We start from the raw sequence: 16,950 nt of genomic DNA, 5'->3' as shown, positions 1-16,950 counted from the left end.
TGTTGGCTGCTGTTATATATTGCAGAATGCCACTGGGACAGGAAGATGGAAATGAGAACCGGATGAGCAGCCATGGAGATTAGTAGAAAAGGACCTTTTGTGAAGTGCTACATGCAAGCCCGTCCTACAGATATCTTTGTATAATTCAAGATGAGCCAGAAATTTCATTTGAAAACTTTTTTATACAGAATTCTATCTGTACCCAATTAGTGATATATATTCCCTACTATATTCTGCCATATACTGTCAATTCTCTGATCCATTTGCTATGCTTAACTATAATATTGTTATACGTGTGGGATTTTTAAGGGATATCTCTTCAACATGCTCAACTTGGGGAGCCAGGGAGAAAGAAGTGTTAGACGAAAAAACAAGGTTCTAGGCTGCCCTAGAACTCATGATCTTCTGGCCTCTGCCTCCTGACTATAGGGATTATAGGTTTGTATAACCATACCAAGCTCAATTTTTTTCTTTAGTATGGTTAGAGATAAGTTTACCCTCCATATAGTCACTCACTTATCCTGCAATCATTTACTTCTCACTAGATGGCACTGACATAAAAATAAAGGATGTGGAGTCTCTGAGGTACACAGTGTAAGGGCTGGAGTTAGTTCTCCTGGACCTATCTCAGATTTTGTGGGTGTCTGTTATTATTTTGAGTATTGTAGGATGCTCAAAATTCTTTTCAGGAATAGCAAATGAGTAGTAAAACCTAATCTCATGTGATCGCTGATGACTGGATGTCACCATTTTCCCATATCCATTTATCCCTACATAAGCAATTACAAAAAATGTAAAATGTATGTTTTTGGTAAAAAAAAAAAAACCTAGTGTGGTAATAACTTGTATATGGAAAGGGCCAGAGCTGGGGTTCCTGCCTTGAGCTTGATGATAGATTTAAGGCTAAATATTGGTCATGTGATTTGCTCTTAGATCCTTCAAATCATAAATTCCTTGCACAGAGGTAAAAGAGAAGCACTCCATAATCCCAATATTGTGCCAGATGGCTGGTATTCAGAGATGGCAGCTCCCGTGGCTCTCCACATACCAGCCAGCAGTCCAATAAGCAGCATCACCACCCATCCTGACCAGGCATCCAGCAAACTCTTGATGAACTCCCAGACGGACTCCTTGCTCTTGCTGGTTATCTGGAAGTGAAGCAGACACAGCAAATTTCTCAGTTTAAGCTTCTTCTTGGGAAACAATTTCCTCAGGAAACAAGACTGACACAGAAAGATGAATATAATGAAGCAAGTAAATTCCCAGTTACACGATTCTTTCACTAATTCCCCCCACAGTGATAAAGTGGGATTTCAAGATTACAGAGCGACCGAAGATGCCATCACTGTCTCCAAAGACTTAAGCGTACTGGAAAATTCGTGTAATTAAAAAAAAAATACTAAGTGTGATTTGATCGTTTCAAATTCATTCTGGAGGGAGACATTGATCCCATGTCACTAATTTGAATATATGTGACTATTTAAACTTACCCAGTAACGGTCTGTTCACTGAAAAACCTCGTCAATAAATTTCCTTTCTTACTCTTGTTCTCAAGGTTCCATTTTAACAGCAAGAACTTTGACTGCAGTAGGGTGGAGTAACCAAGCAAGGAGCTGCATGCCAGCAAAGGCCTGCACTCCGCACACCATCACTCACCTGCTCCCCTTCACACAGATGGTCAGCAAACCTTCTGGAAAGGGCAAACGTTAGGTCAAGGCTGAACTCAGCCTGGAAAGTTAACAAAGAATCAAAATGGCCGGGGTCATAGTTCAAATGGCAGAGTCTGCTTAACAAGCAGGAGGCTCTGAGTTCAAACTTCAGGACTCGTCCCCATGCCCCCCGCCAATTAACGTTGAAAAGAACAAGGATGGTTGAATTCCAATCACACTTCATCTCCCACGTGACAGTCACTGCCTTCTGCCCCGCTCTGGAGTTCTCCCTTCCCACGTGTCCCGCCATGCTGGAGTCAACAGGTTCTCTTCCTTTCTCAGCAGCCTTCATGAAATGACATGGCAGCCCCACTCTGCAGCCACTCCTCACCTTCCGCTCATGTGAACTGTGGCTGGGATCCCCGACGGCTCTACCCGGTTGGCTAACTCCCACCTTCTCTAAGGAGGCCTTGCCGGCAGCTCGCACTCCGCAGCCATCCCTCCTCCTTTCCCCTGGGCCCCTCCTTCACCTGTACCTGCTTCCTCTAGGCAGCTGGCTCTGGCTTCCCTCCCACCTCACCCGAACCTGCGACATCTTGAGTTGCACAGGGCCCCCTATTTCTGCTTCCTATTTCTGTCTATGTCCCCAGGCCTAGGCGGTTTCTAAAGCTTCAACATCCTTCTGCATGCTGGGAACTCTTCCTTCTCCACTCAGCCCTGACTGTATCCTTGAACTGCAGGGTCTCGCCACCTGCCATTCTCAGCCGCAGGGCATGTAGGTGGCTGGAGGGACCACGGTATGTGACCTGCGGAAGTCACCAGTCTCCTTCTACAAGGCACCATCATGTGCCTTTGTCAGCAAAGGCACCACCCAGGGCTGACCGCAGCCTGTTTTCTTGAACCTTTGTCACTCCAGACTCCAGTTCTTCCCACAGCCCCGATGACTGCACTTCCACGCCTGTCTCCACCTCTGTGAATCACACCCTACCTTCCTTGAACGTCCCAAATGTTGGACTGGGTTCCCTCTCTCCCTCTCCCCCCCTCACTAGCAAACTCTTAATCATCCAACACTCCACTGAAATGTCACCCTGTCTGAAAACCCCTCTGCCTGCCATCCCTTCTGAACAACCCCATGGCACTTGGCACAAAACTTCACCACAGCCCATTGCAATGTATGCTGATTGCTAACCCCATGCCAGGCATTTTCATTTACTCTTCAGGCATAATGATTTCCATCCTTGTTGGCACAAAAGGGGCCCCAGAAGAGCCACCCCAAAGTTACCCAGCCCCCATTCTGGAAAAGCCTCTTCGTCCCCCATCACACCCCTCCAGTATAATCCAAATCCTACCCAAAGCACCTGCTATTGCAACATTCCAGCTCTGTCTCCACGTCCCCCAGCAGCCCCTCTTCTGCCTGCAACCTAAACCAGTACATACCACGTGAGCCTCAGCCCCGCGCCACAACGCATGGATGAAATATGCCATGACCATTACCAAGACTCCTTCAATGTGGCCTTGTAGGGTACTACCTACCTTTCTGTGTCTGTCAGTGTCCCGTGACTTTTCCCTCAGCCAGTCAATGGTATGGAAGTCTTCGTAGGTTCCCACATCAGGGAATGGCTCGTCGAGGAAATCCATCAGGTTTCCAGAGCCACTCCTGCCTCCTGCACTAAGCGCGCTGGTTAGTCCTACAAGAGACAGAGAGTTGTTTAACATATCCTACAGGGCCGCAGGCGCTTCACGGTGATAGTGCTGGCCTGGCATGCACCAGGTCCCAGGTTGTAGCCCCAGCTCCACAAGAAAAAGCCATAAGCAGGACTACTACACCGAATGACCCACGGGCTCCATGTTCTTACATAGGGAAAGCTCATTTCAGAGGGCTCCATGAACTTCTGATACACACGCTATTTTAGATTCATCTCCAGAGAGTGGTACAGAATAAAAAAAGTCGATCTCAAAAGGTTATTTATAGTATAGTAGCAGTTTTTGGTACCATGCTTGAAATGACCAAGTGAAATGAATAGCAAGCAGGTATTAGGAGGAAGGTGCGAGGCCAAAGGCTGGAGGCTCACGCCTTGATCCTAATCCCTCGGGAGGCGGGAATCTGAGGGTCTTGGCTCAATGCCAGCCCAGGCAGGAAAGTCCGTGAGACTCTCATCTCCAATTAACCACCAGAAACCACAAGTGCTGCTGCTGTGGCTCAAAGTGGCAGAGCACTAGCCTTGAGCAGAAAAGCGCAGTGACAGTTCCTAGACCCTGATCTCAACACCCATGATCAACAACAACAAAAAGAGGGCAACAGTAGGCACCAGCACAAATTGGCAACAGTGATGGATGCTTCTGATGATATGAAGGCTTCTAGTATCACCACTACTAATATTCTGGTTATAATATTGTACTATAGTAATTGAAGATATTCACATTAGGGGAAAATGAAGTCAATTTCTCTATGTAGTGTTTTAGAATTATATACAAATCTACAAGTACTTGTAAATTAAAAACTTAAGCCAGGTGCTGGTAGCTCACACCTGTAATCTTAGCTACTCAGAAGGCTGGGGTCTGAGGATCAGAGATTGAAGCCAGCCCAGGCAGGCAAGTCTATGAGATTCATATCTTCATTAAACTATTTTTAAAAAAAGCCAAAAGTAGAGCTGCTGTAGCTCAAGTGATGGAACGCCAGTGTTGAGCAAATGAAGATCAGGGATAACGCCCAGGCTCTGAGTTCAAGCCTTAGGACTGGCACCAAAAAAAAAAGAAAGAAAAAAAGAAAAAGGTAAAAACTTAGTTTTATAAAAACTCCTTTTAGCATTGGCATCTCTTCTGGCATCTCTTCTGTAATGTAATATATAAACAGCCAAATCTTCCTATTTATCATTGTTGTATTCTAGGAAGCCATCTTCAACACTAGAAAATTAGAAAATACTAACCAACTGCTTCTAAGAGAATCTAGACTTAGGTTCCTGTGAGCCTCCGGTCATGGCTTTTGCCAACCATGACATGGCCTTGTTTCCTATGTGCTGCTATGGAGACACGTTGTTCAATACAGATCGTTCATTCACTAGTCTGACCTGGCCACTTATTCTGCTGCTCTTGCCCGATGTTTTTCTAACACACATATTTTCTCCAGAAGGCACACGACAATCTTCTCTCCCACAGAAGTGCTGACAGCACTCCAGTACTGTATGTGAGGACCACTTTAAAAAGCAAAACTACCAACAGGAAAGTACAGAAATGTGAAAAGGCGCAGCACTGAAGAGACTAAAAAGGACACTTGTTGGCAGCCTGAAAGGAAATGCAAAGACAAAGGGTCACAGTCTCCAACCTCGGCTGAGCGTGTGCTTGTGGCAACTTAGTTTTCCACCCTGCACACGCTGGAAGCACCACATATTGATTTTGAGGTGCTATAGTCTGAGTCTTGAATGTTACTAAAACACCATGTACTGCCAGCATGATCGTCAGGGTGGTGTTATTTGGAGGTAGCGAGACCTTTAAGAGGTGGAGCCTAGTGGGCGGTCCTTAGGTGATTAGGGGTGTGCCGCCAAGGTGAATTGTGGGAGCTCCATTTCCTTCCTCATTTCAGTCCTAGCTATGACACCAGCTTTGCTCCACCCAGGTCCCTGCCACCAAGTACTGCCTTGCCACAGCTCCAAAACTAGAACTGCCAAACTCAGCCCCTGGATAACCTTTCTCCTGATTATTATAAGCATTTTCTTATAGTAACACAAAGCTAACTAATACAGAGGCTTACACATAAATACTAACAATGAGCTAGAAGACCTGGGTTCGATTCCTCAGTACCACATACATAGAAAAAGCAGGAAGTGGTGCTGAGGCTCAAGTGGTAGAGCTCTAGCCTTGAGAAAGTCCAAGGACAGTGCTCAGGCCCTGAGCTCAAGCCTCGGGACTGGAAAAACAAACGAATAGTAACAAACAGGCCAATTGACAATGAGAGCAAATCATTGGAAGTGAATTATTCTCCGGGGGAGAAAATGGAATAGTGTGGTAGGCAGCCTACGCAGTTGTCATCACGACATTGTAAAAATATGGGTGCGATTTTAATTTACTAGTGGAACCCTCACCACCTGGCGAGCCACCATGTTGACAAACAAGGGAATGGAGCGCCCTGCGGAGCTGACTACATACTTCACCCTGGGCAAGAAGCCCTGGGTGCACATGCTCATTGTTTTCTCCTTCTTAAAATACAGTCCACATGGCTCCCGCTGCCAGGGCAGCCACAAAGTGAGTGCCCCTTGCTGTGGAAGATAGTGATTCCCTTCCCGAGATTCCACTACTATCATTTGGCGCCTCACCTTCCACATTCCACCACCAACACAGTCTGACCTTCACATCGTACAGAAGCTAATCTGAGATGAAGAAAATGCTTTGCCGTGGACCAATGCTCACCCATTTAGCAAGATAAATAAATGAAAATAATAATGACAACAATAACAACAATACACTCTTAGAGACAAGAGGTTGGAAGATGTACTAAATAAACACTCTTTTGGCAAAGAACAGGGGAATTTGAATTATAGCATAAAGGACCACAAAAGTGCTGGACGCAATGGTCAAAACATTGAAAGTGGTGATAAAAATACTTGACTGCACACTTCTCCAATGCTCTATACATTTCCATATCTGGAGGACTCCACTACGACCTTATGAAATGGAATGGTAATCAAATGGAGAAGTCACTATGGGCAAAGTAGGGTAATCACCTTACAAGCAATAAAATGGCTACAGTGATTGATTTATTGACCATCTGTGCAACTCAACTGCTTTCAGACTTTTAAAGTTGGAGCTCTGAGCCATGCCTAGTTGAAAACGATGCCTGCTGATGACTACCCAGGGAAGAATCATATTGCATAAGTCAGTAACGACCAATGACCTGACCAGTAATAGAAGGAAAGGAATAAAATTAGAAAGCAGGGATTACATTCGCATTTTTACAAACACAAGATAGGCATGCTCTCTTATGATATATCACAAAAGAAAATCTCTGGTGGGAAAAACAAGATGACAGGCTGTTGACCTACAGTGCAGAGCCCACAGACAGGTAGACATTCTATTAAAGACAAGTTGATACTGCCTAAAATGTACCCACATTGCTACTTGAGCAACTATTCCAGACAATAATACCTGAAACAGAAAGTCCATCTGAAAACCGTGACAGAGCAAGTCATGACCATTAGCTACATAACTGGCCGACGAAAATAACCATAATCTAACTGACAGCAGAGTCTGGGGTGCTTCCCGGGGGCTCCAAACTAGGTGGCATCACTTCTGAATTGGAGTTAAGAGTGGAGAAGATAGATGCGGGGGTGGGGGGAGGGTAGGTAGAGTACAGGAAAGGGGCATCTGGGTGAGAAAATGGAAGAACCATTCTCTGAACCCAGAGGGCAGATGCAAACAGAAGAGAAGTGGAGTCCAGGTATGTACTGCGGCAGCAGGGAGCGAGGGCAAACGACCTGCTACCTGAGAAATGAACTTGAGCTCTGGGTCAGGTCAGTATGGTACAGGAGCCCCTGTGCACACACAGGGTCATTTGCATCCGAGAAGGGGGGCCCTGGGTTCCCCCACCTGCTTTTTACTACTTCTCTCCAACCAGTGCATTTCTGCTAGTAGATGACACTTTGGCTCACAAACGTAAAGCTACAGTTTCAATAAGGATGGCATCCTGGAGCCTGAATATGAGATTTCTGCTTGAATGAAATAACTCAGAACAAGGCTCGGCAAACTTCAGTTATGGTCAAATCAAGCTGCCTGATTTTGTCAATCACAGCCATGAACACTTATTCTCATATTTTCTGTGGATATTTTAATGTTACAACCATAGAATAAAGTAGTTAAGACAATGGCATGGTCCATAAAGCCAAAAATACTTACTATATGGATCTTTATAGAAAATAAGTTTGCTAATCCCAGTTCTAGGTAGTGAATTCATTTCCAAAGGGCCCATGCTCTCTATGCCTGTATCTACCATCTTTTCAATGTGAATCTGCAGCTTCTTCTCATTAATATCTATAGTGTTTCCTTATTCTTGAATCACGATTGGTCTTGTGACATGGAGAAAAGACAGAATGTGCATACTGACCCTAGATCCCAAGAGGCAGTGGAGCTTTTCCTCTCAGACCTTATCCACCTTGAGAGGCAGTCTCAGCTAGAATGCTGACCAGGGGCCTTCTATGGGTCATGTCATTGAGACCATGCCACAGCCCCTAAGCTCAGCAGCAGACCACAGACATGTGAATGAGCCAGCACTGGCCCAACCAAACCACCAGGCAACCTGGTGTAAAAGAATAATGTATAGTTACAGTTGTATAGTATGTATAAAAGCCTGGCTTCAATCTCCAAACCCAAGGAGAGAAGGCCATCATTTTGAGGCCTTGAGTTCTTTGAAGGAGTTGCCATTTGTAGCATCCTAATCCTGGCTAATAACTAGGATTTGCTGGAGCTCCCAGGAAAAGGAAAAGGAAGACAAAGTCAGCTCTGTGGCAGTGCAGAGCAACCCCAGAGACAAACTAGAGCAAGGAGATGACAAAGCCACTCACAGAGATAGGATGGAATGGAATTTGCCCCAGTTCATGCTGGTGGCATCTTGCCTGATAATGTCTGACTCAACCATTATTTACCTACAAAGGGACTTTGGAGGACGTGCAGGACACCCAGATCTTTCATCTAATCCCCTAAGGAACAAAAATATCTGAGCTGGGCGTTAGTGGCTCACATCTGTCACCTTAACTACTCAGGAGGCTGAGATCTGATCATTGTGGTTCAAAGCCATTCCAGGAAGAAAATTCTCCATGACATTCTTATCTCCAATTAACTACCCTGGAGCAAAAGAGCTCAGGGACAATGCCCAGGCCCTGAGTTCAAACCACACAACGGACAAAAGAAAATCTGTAGGCTTGACCCCAGCATGAAGAAGAGGCCAGATCCGTCTTTGACAAAGTGATAAGTCCCTGTCCAGTAAAACTCATCTCAATTGGGCCAGAGCCTGAGACAAATATGTGAGTGTATGTGATAAGCGTCAGTAATGTAATTCAGGACTCTACCCTCAGAATGGTACCAGTTAAAGGAAACCTATACTTTGCAGAGTTGGATGTTTGCAAAAGAATGCAGTGGGTTCTACAAGATGAAGGAAAGCAGGAAATCACCCAGATAAGGGCCAAGGATAGAGCCAGAAAGATAATCAAGACAGTTAACTATAGAGGACGCCACCCTGGGCTCATCATGGGTCTTAGCATGTCTGACTAAAATGCCACGCAGAAACCTATGGATATGGCATTCTCACCTTCAATTCCTTTCCTTTCATCTTCTTGGAAAACTCTGCTTCACCCACTAGAACCCTGTCCTGAATTTGCATTTGTTTCCCTAGAAAGAGTTGGGGACATCCTGCGTGATCATCCTGCCCAGTTCAAAGCAGCGCGATTCTAAGCATATCAGATTTTCAGGACAGGACGGCAAGAGTCACCAAGATCACCCCCAACAAGTCTCCAGCTGTTCACATAGCCGCCCTTCCAGGATCGCTCACTCCCAGCCACAGAAAGCATGGAGAAGAGCTTTCCCCAAAGCCCGGCCGTGCTCCACCGGCATGAACACATCAGCATGTGGGTGCACTTCCGCCAACTGTCTCACCCTTTCTCTGGATATGGTCTGCATCCAGGGAAATGTTAGCACTTGAGTCGAGGGTCCCAGCAGGGGTGATGGCCCCAGAACAGGTCTTCCCACAAGGCTCTGCCTGACGCCCTACTCTCTGTGCTGTCCTCACACGTAAGCAGCACACTCTTCAATGTCTGTGGATTGAAAACTGTGGCAGAGTCTGGCGGTTCATCTCAAACCCTCAAAAGCAATGCAGGGATCTGCAGCCATGTTTGTCCTTAATACCTAGAAGAGGTGATCAGTGTATCCCAAAAGAGAGCGACCAACACATAATAAAAAAGATACCTACAGGTAAGCACGGTAACACAGGGAGCCCCAGGCCTCGCTCAAGAAGAGGACTGAGCAGCCTCAGTGACTTCAAAGACTCCGGTCACTTCCCATCAGGCCAAAGGAAAAGAGAGGCCCAGGGAAGTGGAGTGGGTTGGACTGGATCCCGGGAAGGGCGGTATCTCTGATCTTTCAGATTGTATTGTTTCTCTGAGAACTTCAGTTTTAGTGAACTGCCACTTCAGCTGCTTTCTGCAATCTGTTTTGAGCAGCCTGGATGCAGGGATGGGTCTGCATTACCAGGCAAAATAGCCAGGCCTCTGCCTGAAGGGAAAGCTCTCAAGATCACCACCACCACCTCCACACGCTCTGCTGCTTATTTCCATGCAGATTTCTCAAGGGTAAAATGAGTCCTGTGCTGCCAGGTGCCGGTGGCTAACACCTGTCATCCTGGCTACTCAGGAGGCTGAGATCTGAGGATCGCAGTTCAAAGTCAGCCTGGATAGGAGAGTCCACGAACTGATTATCTCCAATGAACAACCAAAATAGCTGGAAGTGGTACTATGGCTCAAGTCGTAGAGCACTAGAGAAAAGACAAGGACAGCACCCTTGCTCTGAGTTCAAGCCCCAGGATGGCATAACACGCAGACAGTTAACCCTCTACTGACGAATGCCATTGTGCCTTCCCCAAGCAACCCCTTATATATTTCTATCTGTGATTTTGCCTATTCTGCATATTTCCCATAAAAGAAATCCTGCAAAATGGGGCCTTTTGTTCCTAGCTTCATTCATTCAGCATCAAGCCCAAGATGCATCCATGGTGGGGCATGGACCAGGCAGGACTTCATTTCCTCTTTGTTGCTGTATGGTGCGCCACTGCTCCGCCGTATCACATTTGGCATATCCATTCAATAGGAGTTGCTTGTAGCGTTTGGCTGTTATGAATTATACTTATGAACATCTCTGGGAAGTCTTTCTGTGCCACATATTTTCATTTCTCTTGTTCTATATTTATAAATTAGTCATAAGAAATTCAATGTTTACCTTATGGTTAATCTCATGTTGTTACAGTATCTGACTTTCTTACCTGGTATATTGTAGATACATTTATTTGAAATAGGAAAAGGAAGTGGGGGTTAACAAGATGATTGGGAGGGTGTGGGGAGAGGGAAACGGGGACAAAAACATGAAAAGGGGCATCAATGTTCAAATAATCCATCTACTACCTGATGAATGTAACTGTAACCCATCTGTACATTAACCTGACAATAAAAAAATACAATAAAATAAAAAGAAATTCAATGTTTAATCTTCCGAGGAACTGCCAGACTGAGATCATTTCCCTTCCATTTCCTCCCCTTCCCTCCCTCCCTCCTTCCTTCCTTCCTTCCTCACCCTCCTTTCATCCTCCCCTCTCCTCTTCTCGCCCTTCTTTAGCCCTTCTTTCTTTCCTTTCCTTTTCCTTATCTCTTCTTTTTGGTACTGGAGATTAAAACCAGGAATTCATACATGCTAAGCATGCTCTACCACTGGAGCCATACACCTGCCCTTTTTGCTTTAGTAATTTTTCAGGTAGTCTCTCTTTTGCCCTGGGTCGCCCTCAGACCACAATCCCTTTAACTCTACTTCCCAAATAGCTGAAATTGTAGGCATGCACCACCATGAACTGCCTGAAATCACTTTTCAATAAGCTTTTTTCCCCCTGAGTCTTGGGGCTTGAACTCAGGGCCTGGACACTGTCTTTCAACTTTTTCACTCAAGGCTAGTAGTATTCTACCACTTTGAGCCACTGCACACTTCCTGTGTGTGTGTTTTTTTGGGGGGGTCATGGGACTTGAACTCAGCCTGGGCGCTGTCTCTGAGCTCTCAGCTCAAGGCTACCACCCTACCGTAGAGCCAAACCCCACTTCCCATTTTCTAGAGGTTAAATTGGAGATATGAGTCTCATGGACTTTCCGTCCTGGACTTGCGTTAAACCAGGAGCCTCAGATCTCAGCCTCCTAAGTAGCTGGAATCATAAGTTTGAGCCACCAGAACCCGACTTTGAGGAAGCTTTTTATTGAAGTAAATGTTTATCCATAAAAGACAAGAGTCAAAGGCGTACTGCTCCACAAATTTCACATAGTGAACTCATGCATGTAATTAGCACTCAGGTAGAGGAAGCGACTGCTATCAGGCCTCAAAAGTTTCCTCTTGAACATGGCAACAGGCAGGAAAGCAACTCCTTTTGCAGTAGCCTCAAAGAAAATAAAGTACCTAGGAATTAACTTAACTAAGAATGTAAAGGACTTTTTGATGAAAACTTTAAAACACTGAAAAAGGAAATTAAAGCAGAACTGAGGAAATGGAAAAACCTCCCATGCTCCTGGATTGGAAGAATCAACATTGTGAAAATGACAATCTTGCCACGGGCTATCTACAAATTCAACGCAATACCCATCAATATCCCAATGTCAATCTTTAAAGAAATAGAAGAGGCAATCCAAAATTTCATATGGAATAATAAAAGACCCGTATAGCAAAAACACTTCTTAGCAGAAAGAACAGTGCTGGAGGAATTTCAATACCAAACTTTAGACTCTATTACAGAGCTATAGTGACCAAAACAGCTTGGTACTGACACAAGAACAGGCCTGAAGACCAATGGAATAGAACTGAGGACCCAGATATTAAACCACAGACCTATGGCCACCTAATCTTTGATAAGGGAGCCAAAAAAATAGAATGGAAGAAAGACAGCCTCTTCAACAAGTTGTGCTGGCAGAACTGGTTAAGCACCTGCAGAAAACTAAAGTTGGATCCTTCTTTGTCACCCTGTACCAGGATTAACTCCAAATGGATCAAAGACCTAGAGGTAAAAGCAGATACAATGAAAACTTTACAAGAAGGAATAGGAGATACACTAGATCACCTTGGCACAGGTCGAAACTTTCTTACTAAGGACCAAGAATCACAACAAATCAGAGAAAGGCTGGATAAGTGGGACTGCATTAAACTGCAGAGCTTTTGTATGGCAAAGGACATAGCTAGTAAATTAACTAGAAAGCCTACAGAGGGGGAGAAGATCTTCACCAACCATACAATGGAGAAAGGCCTCATATCTAAAATATATAAACAACTCAAAATATTGAATCACTTCCAAACTAATCTCCAAAGAAACAACCATCCCATTAAAAGATAGGCCAAAGACTTGAAGAAGAAATAAGAATGGCCTATAGACACATGAAGAAATGCTCGACATCTCTGGCCATTTGGCCTAGTGGTTAAAGTGCTTGCCTAGCATGCACGAAGACCCGGGTTCGATTCCTTGGTACCACATACATAGAAAAAAGCCGGAAGTGGTGCTGAGGCTCAAGTGGTAGAGCTCTAGCCTTGAGAAAGTCCAAGGACAGTGCTCAAGCCCTGAGCTCAAGCCCAGGACTGGCAAAAAAAAAAAAGAAATGCAAATCAAAACAACTCTAAGATTCCACCTCACTCCAGTTAGAATGGCCAGGATCAAGAAAACTAATAACAACTAATGCTGGAGGGGATGTGGCCAGGAGGGATCACTACTACACTTTTGGTGGGAGTGCAAACTCGTTCAACTACTATGGAAAGCAGTATGGCAGTTCCTCAAAAGACTAAACATAGAGCTCCCCTATGACCCAGCAATTCCACTACTAGGCATTTACCCAATCATCCAGAAACAAGGACCTACTAAATCCACCAGCACAACGATGTTCATTGCAGCACTATTTACCATAGCAAAGATATGGAACCAACCCAGATGCCCCTTAGTTGATGAGTGGATCAACAAGATGTGGTATTTATACACAATGGAATTCTATGCTGCTGTCAGAAAGAATGACATCGCCCCATTTGTAAGGAAATGGAAAGACTTAGAAAAAATCATATTAAGTGAAGTAAGCCAGACTCAAAGGAACTTAGGCTCAATGGTTTCCCTCATTTGTCATGATCAGTAGAAACCTTGGGCTCTCCTAGGGGAGATTTATAATAGAACAAAACTTAGATACATAAGGCCATATAGTAGGACGCTAAATGAAAGGACCTCCAGGATATAGAAACAAAACCTATATAATGAATGATTGTTGTCCTTAATGTACTATGTTATCTCTCATCTCTTTTGCTGTCCCTTGGTTATCTCATATTGTTACAGTATTTCACCTGGTTATCTGATATAGTGTATATATGCGTATTTATTTGAAGTAGGATAGGGAAGGAAGTAAACAAGATGAGAGGTGGGGTTGGGGTGAGTGAAATGGGGACCAAGACATGAGAAAGGGTATCAATGCATGTGAAGTAATGCACCTTCTATCTGGTGAATATAATGTAACCCTTCTATTAATTACAATAAAAATATATGAAAAAAAGGTTTCCTCTTGCCAGGTACTGGTAGCTCACTCCTGTAATCCTAGCTACTCAGGCAGCTGAGCTCTGACGATCATGGTTCAAAATAAGCCCAGGTAGAAAAGTCCCTGTGCAACTCTTACCTCTAATTAACCACTCAAAAACCCGAAGTGGAGCTGTGGCTCAAAGTGGTAGAATACTAGCCTTGAACAAAAGAGCTCAGGAATAGCACCCAGGTCCTGAGTTCAAGCCTCATGATTAACACACACGAACATTTCCTCTTTATCCCCTGAGCCTTTAGACTACCTATCACTAAGGGTCAATACCATCCAGACATTTATAATACACAATACTCTTGCTTGTCTCTCCATATTTTAGGTTGCTGGTTCCTTTTGCCTTATAACAAGGGTCAGGAAACGTTTTCTATTAATGGCCAGAGAAGAAATAAATGCTCAAAGCTCCATGAGGCATGTCATCTCTACCAGGTCTTCTCAACTCTATACGGTCATTCAAAAGTAGACAGAGTAACCGGGCTGAGATCTGAGGATCAAAGTTCAAAGCCAGCCCTGGCACAAAAGGACCTGAGACTCTTATCTCCAACGAACCTCTAGAAAACGGGAAGTGGGGCTTGGCTCTAAGGTAGGGTGGTAGCCTTGAGCTGAAGAGCTCAGGGACAACACCCAGGCCCAGGGATAGGGTGGTAGCCTTGACCTGAAGAGCTCCTGGACAGTGCCCCAAGCTGAGTTCAAGCCCCATGACCCACAAAAAAAGTAGCCAGAGACCATACACAAACTGAGGTCTGAGGCTGCTTCTCAATAACACTTTATTCATAGATACTAAAGCACAAATTCCATGTATCAAAAAATTTTGAGTTTTTTCAACTATACAAAAATATAGAACCCTTAACTTGAAAAAACATAAAATCTTCCAACTTATTAAAAATGGTCAAGTCCTGTAGAAAAAAAATAAAACCCACCAGGTACTGGTGTGTCACACTGTACCCACTCAGGATACTGAGGTCTGAGGATTGAAGTTCAACACCAACTCACAGGAGAAAGTCTGTGAGATTCTTATGTCCAATTAACTTCCAAATTATCTTCCAGACAGAAGTGAAGCTATGGTTCAAGTGCTAGAGTTCTAGCCTAGAACAAAAAAGCTCAGGGACAGTGTCCAAACCCTAAATTGAAGCCCCAAGACCAGCACAAGTACATATATATATATATATATATATGAGTATGTATACACATATATGCATAGATTTTTGCTGATAAACCATCAAAAAGCAGGTGGTGGGCTGGATCAGCCCATGAGCTAATATACTTTGCCAATTCCTATTCTATTTTTTGTGACTCCGGGAATAAGTCAATATACTTCTCTCTTCTTCTATGGAGGGATATTTGGGTAGCTTCCCATTATCTAGCATGCTGCCATCATTTTTTACGCCCACTCATCACTTGTTGTGCCCTTCCTCCCACTCCTTTGTCTCTGTGCCCAGTCGTGGCCAGGTGCCATAGGAACCTGAGAACTTTATGCCAATGGTGCTCTCCTGCATCAGACTATGCCACACAATTTGCCAACTTCACTAACTCCTAGATGATCTGGGCAGAGAAAACAGAAAGTCAAAATTCATGTTCAAAGGTTAAAACTTCCAATCCACAGGAAGAGTGGCCATCCCACAAGTGCCAGCCCTCTGCCAACCAGGGACGGGAAACACTGATGCGAAATCCTCCTTTGGGTCTCATGAGCTTTTCCACAAGCTGTCTGGACATCTTTCTTCTTCCTGTCTTTTCATAGGCATTGAACCCTGAGACTCAGGACTTAGAAAGTACTTCACGTAAAGAGCTAGACAGAAAATGTCTTTGACTTTGTGAGCTCTACAATCTGGTGGAATTGCTGCCACGATCCATACAAAAGAACCACAGACAATATGTAAATGAAGATGTGATTATCTGCCAAAAAGTCTCTACTTACCAAAATGAGCAATGGACTGGAGTTTGATGAAAGCCTGGGGGGCTGGCTCCTGTTTCATACCACAGGCATTTAGGGGCATCTGTTTCACCCCAAGTCCCTGTGTGAGGCACTAACACACAATACTCACTTTCCAACAAACCAATCATGATCTACAGCACAGGGACACCAATAAGAAGCCCCAGCCATTCCCCAAAGGCTCACCTCAGGACATGGAGACCCAGAAATGCAACTCAGGCACATCTAGCAACATCTCAATCTTGGGTCTCTGAGACAATCCAAAGAAGTTTCTCGCATACATGCACATGGGCACATGTAAACAAACACAGAGGTTTTAGGAGATCCTACAATTAGAATGGTTTCTCAAACTAATTAGCTCTCCTAATACTTCCAAATTCTAGGTTCCTTGTCTCATGGCCCTAACAAAGGGTTCAAGGTCATGGTAACGAGAGTTAGCTGCAGTATTTCTAAACCACCCTGAGCAATGTAGGGCACAATGAAAACTCTATCCCCACACATCTGGGGTAGAGGCCTGGAGAACATCAAGTTTGGAGACAACCCTTGGTCAGATGACATGTACAAATAAACAGCCCCAAATTTTCATTTCTTATAAACTTTCCAGACACTCCAATAACTCATCACAGGAGACCGTTTACAATTCTTTTTCTTGAAACCCATGTGGATTACACGAGGGGCTGAGCACAAAGACTGGTATCGTCAGGCTGCCTGTTCCTTAATGCTAGCCACTGTGCAGGGTAGGAGCCTCTAGATCGAGAGGGAGTGTCATTACAGCATGTTGCCACCAGATGGAGCTCTTCATAGTTTCCTGGTTCAGCTTCTGCTTGTGCCAAGATGGCCTCCTATTTTCTTCATCTTGCTCTAACATGTGCCTCTTCTTCCTCTATCATGCCCTGCCTCATATTTGCATTCCTTGTCAGCCTACAGACTTGTATGTCCTGCCTTAAGTTACTAGAATCACCTAACTATATAGCCCACTATTCCAGCCCTGGACCAGTGTCACCAGCTTAGTCCCTTTTCCAGTCCATGTACTTTTTCT

The 16,950-nt window shown here is 44.5% G+C and overlaps 1 protein-coding gene across 2 annotated transcripts in view; it reads right to left on the bottom strand.

The window, feature by feature from the left end:
* The window catches only part of Clcn4 (Cl-/H+ antiporter 4), a 67,974-nt gene that overhangs the window by 37,601 nt on the left and 13,423 nt on the right, over window positions 1-16,950 (bottom strand). For both annotated transcript variants that reach the window (XM_090326617.1, XM_090326618.1), the window contains exons 2-3: window positions 3,183-3,337; window positions 1,049-1,148 (exon numbers count right to left, since the gene is read on the bottom strand). In XM_090326617.1, the coding sequence (XP_090182743.1) occupies window positions 1,049-1,148; window positions 3,183-3,287 (205 nt within the window). In that variant the 5' untranslated portion in view covers window positions 3,288-3,337. The remainder of the gene's footprint in view (window positions 1-1,048; window positions 1,149-3,182; window positions 3,338-16,950) is intronic.

This window comes from Megascapheus bottae, chromosome X (genome assembly GCF_031878675.1).
Source record: "Megascapheus bottae isolate mThoBot1 chromosome X, mThoBot2.hap1, whole genome shotgun sequence".
Taxonomy (NCBI): domain Eukaryota; kingdom Metazoa; phylum Chordata; class Mammalia; order Rodentia; family Geomyidae; genus Megascapheus; species Megascapheus bottae.
The sequence above is the reverse complement of the archived record's forward strand: the minus strand, read 5'-3'. Positions and strand labels throughout refer to the sequence as shown.